Source organism: Giraffa tippelskirchi, chromosome X, assembly GCF_054371585.1.
Source record: "Giraffa tippelskirchi isolate mGirTip1 chromosome X, T2T-mGirTip1v1.2.pri, whole genome shotgun sequence".
NCBI lineage: Eukaryota > Metazoa > Chordata > Mammalia > Artiodactyla > Giraffidae > Giraffa > Giraffa tippelskirchi.
This window is the reverse complement of record NC_137289.1, coordinates 43,672,986-43,687,974: the sequence shown is the minus strand read 5'-3', so window position 1 is coordinate 43,687,974 and position 14,989 is coordinate 43,672,986. Positions and strand designations below refer to the sequence as shown.

The following is a 14,989-nucleotide window of genomic DNA, read 5'->3' as shown; positions in this document are numbered from 1 at the left end:
CTATCGTCTAATGAAACTGTCTACTCTAACAAAAGAACCAGAGAAATTTAATCATATCTCGGATTGTTTGTTTTAAAAACCTCAAGACATTTTATTGTGATTGTCTAGGTAACTGAGTAAAATAATTATTTTTAGTTTAAATTCCTCAGTGATTTCCTTCAGTTTGCATTGCCTATAAATGTCTAGTTAAATATTTTAACTCATATTAACTGCATAGAACTGCATATTTCAGCTAAAAATTTTCAAAATGTATATGTGGGTTATTATATATATAGACAATGTCTGATGTAGGCACTTCTGTGATGCTAAAGGCCCCAGCTTTCTTATATTAGCAGTATACAAATAAGTTACTATAAAAATTTAAATGTATTTAACACTGATAAACAATTCATGTTTTTGCATTTATCAGGGATTTTCATATTTTGCTTCATTTTACACATCAATTTTTGTTTGTCAAGTGGCATAACAATTCCACTAAGGCACTGAAATTCCACTACTGTTTTCTAGTTACATATTTCTGTCATTTTACAAGTGCATTTTAAAATATGATGAACAAGTCTGTCAAGTTTTTTCTCCTTTATCTTCTATTATTATAAATTTTTTGTATCCTTAGCATAAGTAAGTAATTCTTTCTTGGTTAAAGTTATCAAATGTAGAACTCTTACTAAAGAACACGTAGAGTACAAAAAATTAAAGTACTTTTATAATTGATCTCTTGGAGATTAATTCTTCTACTTGATAACTTTCCATTCTAATATATATATATATATATATATATATATACATAAAGTTGACCAGTTAGGTTTCATAATATCCTTAAAATATCCTTAAGGTCTGGAGGTGGCTATGCACTAATTATAAAATGAAAACTTCAGTAATCTGATGTCCCCACACATTTTCCACTTAAGCTAGGTTCTTCAGAAGGCAAAGACAAACCAGAAATGCTAAACTTCTGCCTTAACTTTTAAGGCATTTCTGCCTTTAAAAAAAAAAAAACCAAATCATAGTGTAGAAGTTCAATGTGATCTGAATAAAAGACATGCAGCTAGACAAACATCTGGAGTAAAATATGATAACATGTTAGGGATATTGTTTATTTATGGGGATTTACAATGATTTTTTTCAATTTTGAAAAACCAATATGATTTTTTAAAACTCTCAAGAGGATTTTTTATTATAAATAAGATGTGAACTTGTATTTTTAATAACCCCAAGATACTTGATAACAGTTTTAGCCTTTGCCCCCTTTTCCTGATTTGGTAATTATATATCCATAGTCAGATTCCTTCCTTGGCTGGAATGACATGTATGAAGCTTAACATAATAAAAGCTGTCTTCCGTAACCCCCTCTAAGTAGCCTACAAAAATCTGTATATCTTTACATTAGCTGGGCTGTCTCTTACGAAAGCATTTCTAAACACAGACAATAGCTTCAGAGAAAATGAAGTGTTTAGTTTTAGAGTGTTTTCCATTTAAACTCTAATAATAGAGTGATATCTCATTATCATGCCATCATTCCAAGTAATTATTGAAATAGATTCAAAATCTGATTATAATTGACAAATCAAATCTTTTGGGTCTAAAATTACTAATGTGCTGTATATACAACAGATCTCTAAAAAGCAAAGGTCTTTTCAGCACTGGTTATTTGATTTCCCAACTCTTAAATTTTCCCTAGACCTATTTCTTACTCAGTTGCTAGTATTTTTTATTTTTTGGAAGATGTTGATGAGAATCTGGTCTGTGTTCATCTAAGGAATTTCTAATAGAGTACAAGTAGCATGAGTGAGCGGAGAAGGCAATGGCACCCCACTCCAGCCTGGAAAATCCCATGGACGGAGGAGCCTGGTAGGCTACAGTCCATGGAGTCGCTGAGAGTCGGACACGACTGAGCGACTTCACTTTCACTTTTCCCTTTCATGCACTGGAGAAGGAAATGGCAACCCACTCCAGTATTCTTGCCTGGAGAATCCCAGGGATGGCGGAGCCTGGTGGGCTGCCATCTCTGGGGTCGCACAGAGTCGGACACGACTGAAGCGACTTAGCAGCAGCATGAGTGAGTGGAAGGCAATGTAGGAATACTAAGATGTGGCTTCATGTCCCAACTCTGTCACTTAAATATACAGCATTGAACAAATTACTTAATATTTCTGGGTCTTAATTTCCTAATATGTGAAAGGAGAAATTTGGACTACATGACTAAAGATCTATACCAACTGAAAACATCTTGTGAGTTCATGAAAATGAATTTTATTTGTTCATTTTATAAAAATTGTGCTAAAAACACATAGCATAAAATTTACTGTCTTAACCCCTTTTAACTGTATATCTTAGTAGTGTGAAGTATATTTACAATGTTCTCAAACAGATCTCCAGAACTTTTCATTTCACAGAACTGAAACTCAATACCCATTACACAGTAAAACCACTTTGCCTCCTCCCCACAGCCCATGATAACAATTATTCTTCTTTCTATTTCTACTAATTTGACTACTTTAGATACCTCCTGTAAGTGGAATTAGGCATTATTTATTTTTTTGTGCCTGGCTTATTTCACTTAGCATAATACCCTTGAGGTTCACTTATGATGTAGCATTTGATAGGATTTCCTTCCTTTTTAAGGCTGTGTGTGTGTGTTAGTTGCTCAGTCGTGTCTGACTCTGTGACTCCATGGACTGTAGCCTGCCAGGCTCCTCTGTCCATGGAATTCTCCAGGCAAGAAGACTGGAGTGGGTTGCCATTTCCTTCTCCAGGGGATCTTCAGGACCCAGGGATCAAACCCGGGTCTCCTACAATGCAGATGGAAGTTTACCATCTGAGCTACTAGGGAAGCCCAATTTTAAGGCTAAATGATATTCCATTGTGTGTATATACCACATTTAGTTTATCCATTTATCTGTTGATGGACATTTGGGTTGCTTCTACCTCTTCAAATAAGCTCTCTGCAGCCCCTCTTCCCAGATTTTCATAATACATATATTGATAATGTCTCATAAGTCCTTTATGCTCTCTTCATTTTTCTTTATTTTAGCTCCTATGCCTTGATTTCAAATGACCTGTATTCAAGTTTGCACATTCTTTCTTCTGCCTAATTCAGTTCTGTAAGCTTAAGAGGAGGGACACAAATGGGTATACAAAATGCCATGGATATTCTTACCCCATTCACTGAAACCTCTTCTTGGTTTTACAATGGCCTGGATACTGTAGCTTCTCAACTGGTCTCTAGAGTTCTCACAGAGGTACTCTAGTCTACACATTGTTTTAACTTGAAGTCTTTCTCTGTCAGAGAAGGAGGGCCTGTAGCTTCCTAATCCACCACTGTTTTAGTCTGCTTGTGCTGTCTTAACAAAATACCACAGACTGGGTAGCTTAAACAACAGGAATTTATTTCTCACAAGTCTCTAAGCTGGAAGTCTGAGATCAGGGTGCCAGCAGGGTGGGGCTCTAGTAAGAGCTTTCTTCCTAACTTGTAGATGGCCACCTTCTTTCTGTGTTCTCACATGGTCTCTTTCTCTTTTTACAAAGACACTAATCCCATTGTGGAGATCCTACACTCATGACCTCATCTAAGCCTAATTCCTTCCCAAAAGCCCTACCTCCAGATACCATCACATTGGGGGTTGGGGCTTTAACAGTGAATTTGGGGGAGGGGAGGTGGGGAACAAAATCATTCAGTCCATAATAGCCATCTTGTTGACATCATTCCTGAAACAAATTTTTAAATAAAAAATTCAATCGTGCCTGTTTAACTTATCATATGTTTAACTTATGTTATCATATGTTTAACTTATGTTTAACATGTAGTAAGTAATATATATCACAAGCTAAAAATCACTTATCAAAACACTATACTGGATTTTAATTGCATCTAATGTCCAGTCTTAAATCAAATGTTTAAATATGTACAATAAAATAATACTGCTTGAAGATATACACTCCCAATAATAATTTCTTTCAAAATAAATGATTGCTTTTTAAAGTATTACCATTTATGATTCATATTAGGGCTTTTGCATTGAAAAGGAGTGAATACTTATGGAAGCAGATGCAGCAAAGACATGATTCAAGGAACATGAATCTAAATGTAAGTATCAGCACTTTGAAATTTATGGCAGAGAAACTGTGGTTTTACAGATTTTCATTTGAATAGGCTTTCTTTCTGCAGCCTTTGTTGGCCTCTACTTATACTGATGATTACTTTGGTACATTTTAAAACTTGTTTATGATATTGACCTTGTAGGTTGTCATGATTAACTGAAATATATGCAAAACATTTTGGCTAGAAACTATATTGTAGTAAGCATTCTATACATTGGAGTTCTTATTATTTTATCATCACTATGATAATTATATAAAATTATCCATTAAAATCACTAAATGTCCATTATGGCAATATTAATATGAGAACCTTAAAAGTTATTGCATTCTAATTAATTTTATGTGATTCAGATTATGTATATAAGTAAAATATTTATACACATATGTATATACACACACATATACATGTATGTATACACACTCATTCATTATTGAAGGGATTTTCAATGTGAAGTGAGAAATCCCCACTAGAATATGGGACAAATATGAATATTCTTCAAATAGGAACAAAACCTCACAGTGGTCCCCAATCTTTTTGGAATCAGGGACCAGTTTCATGGAAGACAATTTTTCCAGACTTGGGGGGTCAGGGATGGTTTTGGGATGATTCAAGTGCATTACATTCATTGTGTACTTTATTTCTATTATTATTACATCAGCTCCACCTCAGATCATCAGGCACTACTAGATCCTAGAGGTTGGGGACCCCTGCAATCTAACAGGCTTTCAGATACAGTTAAAACCTCACAAGTGTTTCTATTTTCCATTCATTTCTTGAATCTGACCTCAGTTCCTACCATTTTATTAAATTTTACTCTCAAAAATTTATTACTTCCTTGTTGTCAAATTCAATGGCCTTTTCTTAGTCCCCTTCTTCCTCTACTTCTTTGTAATATTTCACTTATTCATTCAGCAGTCATTGGGCTCTATTTGCTACAAATGTGCTATGTACTTGAGAAAAAATCTTTAAGAAAGTAAAAAAGAAAGGAAGGAAGGGAGAGAGAGAGAGTGAGGGGTGGGGGGAGGGAGAGAGACAGAGAGAAGCATAGCATAACCATTTAGAGGTATGCCCAAGGTACTATGGCAGCATAGGGGAAAGAATCTCAAACCAGCTAGGGAGGTCAGGGAGCATCCTAGAGTAGATAGGGTTTGAGTTGAGTCCCAGAGGCTGAGTAGGAGTAAGCAAAGCAGAAAAGGTACTCCTGTCAGAGGAAACATCAAGTGTAAAGGTGTAGTAGTGAAAGAAAACATGGCATATTTGGTAAACTGCAATTTACTTAGTTTGGCCAGAGTGCAGTGATTTTTAAACCAAGATTTTGTTGAAACTAGGGATTCTTTCACTTTAAACACAAAAATAAACTCAAAATGGATTAAAGATCTAAACATAAGACCAGAAACTATAAAACTCCTAGAGGAAAACATAGGCAAAACACTCACCGACATAAACCACAGCAGGATCCTCTATGACCCACCTCCCAGAATATTGGAAATAAAAGCAAAAATAAACAAATGGGACCTAATTAAAATTAAAAGCTTTTGCACAACAAAGGAAACTATAAGCAAGGTGAAAAGACAGCCTTCAGAATGGGAGAAAATAATAGCAAATGAAGCAACGGACAAACAATTAATCTCAAAAATATACAAGCAACTCCTGCAGCTCAATTCCAGAAAAATAAATGACCCAATCAAAAAATGGGCCAAAGAACTAAACAGACGTTTCTCCAAAGAAGACATACAGGTGGCTAACAAACACGTGAAAAGATGCTCAACATCACTCATTATCAGAGAAATGCAAATCAAAACCACAATGAGGTACCATTTCATGCCCATCAGAATGGCTGCTATCCAAAAGTCTACAAGCAATAAATGCTGGTGAGGGTGTGGAGAAAAGGGAACCCTCTTACACTGTTGGTGGGAATGCAAACTAGTACAGCCATTGTGGAGAACAGTGTGGCGATTCCTCAAAAAACTGGAAATAGAACTGCCATATGACCCAGCAATCCCACTGCTGGGCAAACACTGAGGAAACCAGAATTGAAAGAGACACGTGTACCCCAATGTTCACCACAGCACTGTTTATAATAGCCGGGACATGGAAGCAGCCTAGATGCCCATCAACAGATGAATGGATAAGGAAGCTGTGGTACACATACACAATGGAATATTACTCAGCCATTAAAAAGAATGCATTCGAATCAGTTCTAATGAGGTGGATGAAACTGGAGCCTATTATACAGAGTGAAGTAAGCCAGAAAGAAAAACACCAATACAGTATACTAACACATATATATGGCATTTAGTCAATCGGTAAAGATAACCCCGTATGCAAGACATCAAAAGAGACACAGATAAATAGAACAGTGTTATGGACTCAATGGGAGAGGGCGAGGGTGGGATGATATGGGAGAATGGCATTGAAGCATGTAAATTATCATATGTGAAACGAATCGCCAGTTCAGGTTCAATGCATGATACAGGGTGCTCGGGGCTGGAGCACCAGGATGACCCAGAGGGATGGGATGGGGAGGGAGGTGGAAGGGGGGTTCTGGAAGGGGAAAACATGTACACCCATGGTGGATTCGTGTCAATGTATGGCAAAACAAATACAACATTGTAAAGTTTAAAAAATAGAAAATAAACTAATTAAAAAAATTAGTTTGAAAGCCATTGAGCTCAAGTATCAAATATGTGGGCAGAACTGCTGAGGGGTGAGAGTGGAGAGGTAGAGTCAGGAACCAGATCATGGAACATGAGCCGTGCTAGAGTAGAGATTCTATATAGAGGGCAATGTATAACTATTGAAAGACTTTAAGGAAGGAAATGGCATTGACTAACTTATTTTAGGAATGATCACATTAAGCTAATATCCCTTTCTTCCAATAGTTTCTGTTCTAATTCCTACCCTTTTTTTCCCTATATTTCCATGGCTTCTATTCTCACTTCTCCAACTTTGGCTTCACTACCACCTAGGTAAATGCTTTGATAATCTGTTGCGATTGCTACTGGCTTCCATATAAATTATACTTCCATTCTAGTGGCATTCTTATCTTTCCTAAGTTTTTGGCAAGGACAACTAGTGTTGCCCATAGAGTATAGGGTGAGAGTGTGTAAGGGTTTATTTAACTCATGGAGTCACTGCCATTAGACACACATGCATCTTGAATTAAAGGTTGCTTTCAGTAGCATGTTACTTGTAAACATTAATATATGCTTCTAACCTAAACATGAACTTTCTAACAAAAAAATATTTGCTCTGAAAACATTAACTTTTAAGAATATTTCCATGTGTTATTCTGCTTTTATAATCTACTGGCTCTACAGATTTCTTGGCTACTATATACTTGTAAGTCTCTTAATACCAAATCCACCTACAAACTGTAACTGTGATAGGACTTCATATAAAAAATGCTGGACCACCAAACACCAGCTACATATAACTGGATGCACTGAAACCAGTTTAGTTATGTAGTGATGGGGCCAATTAACATTTGAATGTTTTGATCATGCTTTGGTTTGCTTAATTGACCAGGTGTAGATATAATCTATGTTGTCACAGTAATTACAGGAATAAGGGGATTAAGTTGAGTATTGAACAAAAAAATCCTAACTTTTTCTTGAAATGTCTGATTGGAGTAGAAGTGAGATTTTCTAAAATTAAGTTATTAAGGTAATACAGCTCTCCATCTCACTTAGCTATCTTGAATACAGTCAAGTTCACAGGTCTATTATATAAAGATTATGAGGATACCTTTGTGGATTTTATCTACCATCACTGCCTTTCCCCTTGATCCAGACAAGTATCCAGGCCATATTTAGATCTTGAGAGTTTTCTTCTGGGTCACTACTAGCTATAAGGCCTTGAAGAAGTAATTTAATTTTTCTGAATTCCTGTTTCCTTATTTGTTATGTAAGGAGGTTGGACTGCTTGATCTTTAAGGGTACAGTCTTTAACATTCTTGCATTCATGAATGGGGTGGGGGGAAACCTGAAATTGAATGTTAGACTGAGGATCAGGCAAAGAGAATGTTGTTCCTGAAATGTCAGTCAATTTAAAGTATAGAAAATAATTACCTGTGCTGAGTAAGGAAGGCTTTTGCATGACTGGTTTTAACATTTCCCATTTAGATATCACCGGAAAATGATCACCTGTCCTATGAAAAGTTTCAAAGATATGAAAGGTAATTGCAGACAGACATCTGTACTACTAACTTTAATTAGTTTTAGGAGAAAAAATGAAACAAAAATGAGTGTAACTTCTAGTAGGGGCCTCTAGAATCTGATTCTGAACAATCCATAACAATTTTTTATAAACAATCCTGTAGAATCAGAAAATTCTGGCTCCATTTTATGTTTATATTTGAGATTCCCATGTGTCATTTTCCTATGGTGAGTATCAATGTCTTGATGTTGTATCCTTTCTACTTAAAGCAAGAATCGTCACCTGGAAGAATTCAGTACCATTCCTCATGTTCAATCTTAAGATTAAAATCCTTCTGCTCTTTAATAATAATATATATTAAGTAAATTTCAGTATTCCAAATGATCTTAGTTTTAATCATGGAGGACTTTGCCCAATGATGATTATAAGAAGTATTTGTGTATCCTTTCAGAACTAGAGCACAAAAGGTAAGAATGCTTTTACATTCCCTTTAAAATGGGTCTTACCAAGGGCGTCGGTGGTAGGGTTGAAAGAGCTGCAGACATAGAAGCAGATTAATAATAACAGCTAACATTTCCTGAGTACCTGTAATGTGCTAGGCACAGTGTTGAGCATTTTACATTTGTAATTTAATTTAATCCCTGGCAATCCTGTGAAGTAGCTATGAACATTTCCATGTTACAGATGAATAAAATAAGCTCAACAGAGTGTATTAATTTTCTTGAAGTCATACAACTAACAATATAATTCAAATTTTGAATATATGTTCAAATTTGGCTTGTGTGGCTACAAAACCAGTGGGCTTTCTATTCTACCATACTGCCTCTCTATAGGTACAAGTAAAGATAAGGTTAAGTTCTTTAAAAGCCTAGAATATTAGTTTCCTCAGTTCAGTTCAGTCGCTCAGTTGTGTCCAACTCTTTGCGACACCATGAACCGCAGCACGCCAGGCCTCCCTGTCCATCACCAACTCCCGGAGTCCATCCAAACCCGTGTCCATTGAGTCGGTGAGGCCATCCAACCATCTCATCTTCTGTCGTCCCCTTCTCCTCCTGCCCTCAATCCTTCCCAGCATCAGGGTCTTTTCCAATGAGTCAGCTCTTCGCATCAGGTGGCCAAAGTATTGGAATTTCAGCTTCAATATTAGCCCTTCCAGTGAACATCCAGGACTGGTCTCCTTTAGGATGGACTGGTTGGATCTCCTTGCGGTCCCAGGGACTCTCAAGAGTCTTCTCCAACCCCACAGTTCAAAAGCATCAATTCTTCGGTGCTCAGCTTTCTTTATAGTCCCACTCTCACATCCATACATGACCACTGGAAAAACCATAGCTTTGACTAGATGGACCTTTGTTGGCAAAGTGATGTCTCTGCTTTTTAATATGCTGTCTAGGTTGGTCATAACTTTCCCACTGTTGCTTAAATAAATTACCACAAACAGTAGCTACTTATTATCTCACAGTTCCATAGTTCAGATATCCAGCTGTGTTTGGTTTGTTTTCCACCTAGGGTCTTAGGGAGGGGAAAACAAGTTTCTGGCCCTGGGTTGCTCTCTTATCTCCAGGCTCTGGGGAAGAATCTGCTTCCAAGTGTATTCTAGTTGTTGGGGAAATTTAGTTGTGGGAATGACATTTCTGTTTTCTTGCTACTGTCAGCCAGTAGCCTCTTTGTTTCTAGTGTGTGCATGCTAAGTCCTTTCAGTCGTGTCCGACTCTTTGCAACTCTATGGACTGTAGGCCATCAGGCTACTGTGTCTGTGGGATTCTCCAGGCAAGAATGCTGGAGTGGATTGCCATGCCCTCTTCCAGGGGATCTTCCCAATCCAGGGATCGAACCCGAGTCTCTTATGTCTGTTGCATTGGCAGGCGGATTCTTTACCACTAGCACCACCTGGAAAGCGAGATAGCCTGAATTCCCTTTCATGTGGGGCACCCTCCGTCTTTAAACCATCAACAGCATATCATGTTCAGTTCATTCCTTGAATTATTCTGACTTCCTCTTTTGCCTCTTCTTTTGTTTCGGTTATGTGATTAAATTAGGCCAACCCAGATAATCTAGTATAATCTACCTAAAGTCAATTTATTAGTAACTTCACAAATTATAAGATCTCTTTTTTCAGATAAGGTAATATATTCATGGATGTTATATCATATTCACAGTCCTGAGAGAACTCTTTAAGGGCCATTTTTAGAATTCTCCCTACCACATCCAGAATGTTACACTTACCTGCTTTTAAAATTAAAAATGCAGGGCTTCCCTGTGGCTCAGTGGTTAAGAATCCACCTGCTAATGCAGGAGCTGTGGGTTTGATTCCTGATCTGGGAAGATCCCACATGCCATGGAGGAACTAGGCCTGTGCTCTAGACCCTGGGAACTGCAACTACTGAACCCATGTCATCAAGAGCCTGTGCTCCATAACAAGAGAAGCCACTGAGATGAGAAGCTTGCTCACTGCAACTAGAGAGTAGGCCTAGTTCGCTGCAACTAGAGAAAGCCTCTGTGTAGTAACCAAGACCCAGCACAGCCAAAAATAAATAAATAACTAAAAATTTAAAAATAAAAAATGCAACATATTTTGTTTAATAAGCTGAAAAAACATTTATACATTCTATGATATATTATAAAAAAATAAAACGATAGAGAAATTATGGCTAAAAGTTAGTTAAGAAAACAATAGTTATTTAATTACTCAGAGCACTCTCTTCTTTCCAAGTCAAACATTGTTTTTGGTCCAGTTGGGTCCTAGTAGGAGCAGTATTTATAACTAGAAAAAAAAAAAGCAACAATGAAAAAATACTTGACTTATTTAAAGTTATAAATTATAGCAACTTAGCTGACACTATCAAGATAACCATATAGCACTTGGGCTTTTGTTCTCTACCTCTGATAGAATATGACTACATGCTATGGTTTGAATGTTTGCATCTCTCTGAAATTCACATGTGATGGTGTTAGAAGGTAGGGCCTTTGGGAGGTGACTAAGTCGTAAGAGTGGAGCCAATGGGACAAATGCTTTTATAAAAGAGACCCAAGAAAGCTCCCTTGCCCACTCCACCCTGTGAGGACACAGCTAGAAGTTGGCAGTCTGCAATCTGGAAGAGGGCTTGCATCAGAATATGACCATGCTGGCACCTTGATCTTGGATTTCTGAGCATCTAAAACTGTGAGGAACAAATTTCTGTTGTTTATAACCCTGCCAGTATATGAATTTTGAGACATCAGCCCAAACAGACTAAGACATTAAATGTGGCAAACATTTTCTCTTGAACTATTTTAGCCACCCATTTAAAAAATTTCTGTATTGTTTACATGAACAGCTGTTATAATAACACACAGCAAAAATCAGGCCCAGTAGCAACCATTTAGGAGAGGATAAGGCAATGGCACCCCACTCCAGTACTCTTGCCTGGAAAATCCCATGGATGGAGGAGCCTGGTAGGCTACAGTCCATGGGATCACTAAGAGTCGGACGTGACTGAGCGACTTCACTTTCACTTTTCCCTTTCATGCACTGGAGAAGGCAATGGCAACCCACTCCAGTATTCTTGCCTGGAGAATCCCAGGGATGGTGGCACCTGGTGGGCTGCCATCTATGGGGTCGCACAGAGTCGGACACGACTATAGCGACTTAGCAGCAGCAGCAGCAGCAGCAGCACCCTTGCAACATGGCATAATGAAAGTTTTCGATAGCCAGTCTGCTTTTTGTATTAAATCTTATGTATCTATATGCTCCAGCTCTTTTTTTTTTGGTAACAACTTTATTGAGATCTAATTTTCATACTATAAGGTTCACCCATCTAAATATACAATTCAGTGGCTTTTAGTATATTGTTTGTGTGTGCTCAGTGGCTCAGTTGTGTCCCAGTCTTTGCAACCCTATGGACTATAGCTCTCCAGACTTGTCTATCCATGGCATTTTCCAGGCAAGAATACTGGAATAGGTTGCCATTTCCTTCTCCAGGGGATCTTCTCAACCTAGGGATTGAACCCACATCTCCTGTATTTCTTGTATTGGCAGGTGGAGTCTTCACCTCTCAGCCACCTGGGAACCCCTTTTAGTATATTAACAGAGTTGTATCACCATCGCTATAATCTAATTTTAGAACATTTTCATTAACCCCAAAAGAAACACGTTGTAGCCATTTGTAGTTTCTTCCCCTTTACTCCCTTCCCTTGCCCACCCCAAGCCCCCAGACCAAGCTAACTGCTAACCCATTTTCTCTATATATGGAGACACTGGCTACTTTTGCTCCAAATGCCTATAGGCATGACCATACTTTAATAATAGTAAAAATTCTTTGGTATTTAAACAGCAGAAAAACTCATCTAGTGGTTTTGAAGTGACAATATGAAAAAGGCTAGATTAATGCCTACATATGATCCTCTTGAATGCCATACTCCCAGATTCAGTACTTGTAATCTTAATACTACTAAAAAGAACCTTGAAGATTCTTGAATATATCTTCTTAATTTTATAACTGGTGAAAATGAGACCTAGAGAGGTTAAATTGAATGGCTCAACATTACTCATCTAATTAATGGCTGTCAAATAGATTTTAATTGAAACATTATGCTTAATTGACAGACTCAGGAGGCATGAGATTACAACTTCACCCCTAATGACTGTATATGCTACAACCGAGCATTCTTGGAACCAGCCCAAAGGAATACACCTGAAATACAACTTCCCAGCAACTGGTAATCAGGTAAATATAATAAAATTGTATGATAACGCTTTTCATGAAATGGTAAAAAAATTCATGTCTATTTTAGGTATATACAAGGGTATCTTTTATGAATAGAAAAAAAAAATGTAGTTAACCAGAGCCTATTTGGAGCCCCTAATACACAAGAAATTTCTTCCCTATGTTTCACCTTTGTGAAAGACACAGAGGTCTATGAAATAAGCCAATCTCAATTACTTATTTTTAAGATGAACTTCAAGTTAAACATGGATTTAGTTCAATGTACTATATGTTTACATCTGTGGTGGCCTTCAGGCTCAACATGGTTCTCACTTGCCAAGAAGGCAACCATGTAGTTATGAGACTATGTACTAAAGCAAAATAATGTGCTAATGTATTTTTAATGATTTTCACATTGGGGATTGAAATCAAAAGAGTTATTTGCTAACCTTCAGTTAGAAACAGGTTTAACTAATCAGAGCATCCTATTCCACACACATTCAGATTTTTTTCTGCATAGAAATATATGGCCTAAAAGTGGAAAATAGGCAGTATAGAGTAATGAATATACCCCACTTGGGCCTCAGAGAAGTATCAATCTTGTTTCTGATTTAGGTTTTGGGGTGGTGTTGAAAGGATATTTCTTGAAGATTGAGAAAGAAACTTAGGTTCAAGGGCAGTCTATATAAGGATGAAACTAGAAATTAAGTCTTGGGAGATCTCTGAGATATCTGATTGTAGACTAATAACACCAACTGGAATTCACTTGGGCATAGGGGTATCTTCACAAGGCAGATTACCAAATTCCTGGGCATAGTTAAGGCACTTAATCTCCACTTCATAGAAGTAAACCTGATCCTCACTCCACTATGGGCACTTACCCACTTACTCTGTGGGTTAATAGTATGCTTTCTTCCCTATGTCTTCAATTAAAGCTTTTTGATGCCACTATTTAGCCTGTAAGAACCAAGAGGTGGCCTCAATGATATACCATAGATCAAACTACTTCCTGCTTCTGGGATCACAGAGAAGAGCTCTATGCAGTTTCTTCAGTTCACTTTTCTTCCTGTCACTCACAGGCTTCTCCAACCATCCCTGTCTACTTTTAGTAACCAAGTTTCATGAGTGTTTTGTAAGATTGCAAACCTTCTGAGGTCATAGCTTTTCTCTCCTTCACAGACTAAGCTTTCACTCAATGAGAGATTCTCTAAGCTGATGAAGAAAAACCCAAGATCATTCAGTTTTGAAGACCAAAATTATCTTCCCTATTGAAAGTTTGCTGTTAACAGATACTGTTGTGAATTTTATGCAAGAGCACATATATTTTCTTTAAATATTTAACTTTTTATTGCTTTTGTTAATGTATCTTTCCTTAGGTGTAAGCTTTGATGTGAGTGATCTGTTAAAACTGTTTACTAAAGAAAAAATGTTTAACTTTGTTTACATAAAAGAACAGAAAAGTGAGCAATAACGGTGATTTAGAATGAGAAATTCTAGGAAAACAGCTATGTTTTCAGAATTACATATCTTTTCAACATTAGAGAATTTCTTTCTTTGGTTTGATTTGTTCTTTGAGCTCTAGAACGCATAGATGAATCCTAAGTAGACTATATTGACAATAGAGTAAGGTAATTGATATCTTCTGTAACTAAATACTCTGTGCCTCAAAGTCAGTAGACTGAATTCTATTCTTTAATTATTAAAATGCTAAATTTGTATCTGAGTCTTTTCATTTTTTCTTAGGAATTCATGTTTTTACTTTTGACATGAATTTATAAGAATGTTAAACTCTTCTACTGTCATTGTTTTGTGAATACATTAAGTTAATAAAGTTTAAAAAGAAATGTGACTTTTTTCCTGTCCATTGATACTTGGGGTCCAAAGTAATAATGATCTTGATACAGATTATCAAAGTGTTAATTTAAACTTCATCTGTTCAAAGTGTAACATGAACCTCAGCCTGCCAGCTAAGCCTGTTGTTAAAGTACACTGAAAAATCCATTTGCAATTATTTGATAAGCACCATGCTGGTGGTTTTTAGCTTAATTTC

The 14,989-nt window shown here is 36.9% G+C and overlaps 1 protein-coding gene across 1 annotated transcript in view; it reads left to right on the top strand.

Annotated features, from left to right (window-relative positions):
* Positions 1-14,783, top strand: part of LUZP4 (leucine zipper protein 4) — a 45,059-nt gene extending 30,276 nt beyond the window's left edge. The window contains exons 5-8 of the mRNA XM_081564146.1: positions 4,006-4,084; positions 8,224-8,276; positions 12,840-12,960; positions 14,119-14,783. Of these exons, the coding sequence (XP_081420272.1) occupies positions 4,006-4,084; positions 8,224-8,276; positions 12,840-12,960; positions 14,119-14,211 (346 nt within the window). The 3' untranslated portion in view covers positions 14,212-14,783. The remainder of the gene's footprint in view (positions 1-4,005; positions 4,085-8,223; positions 8,277-12,839; positions 12,961-14,118) is intronic.
* Positions 14,784-14,989: the final 206 nt, after the last annotated feature.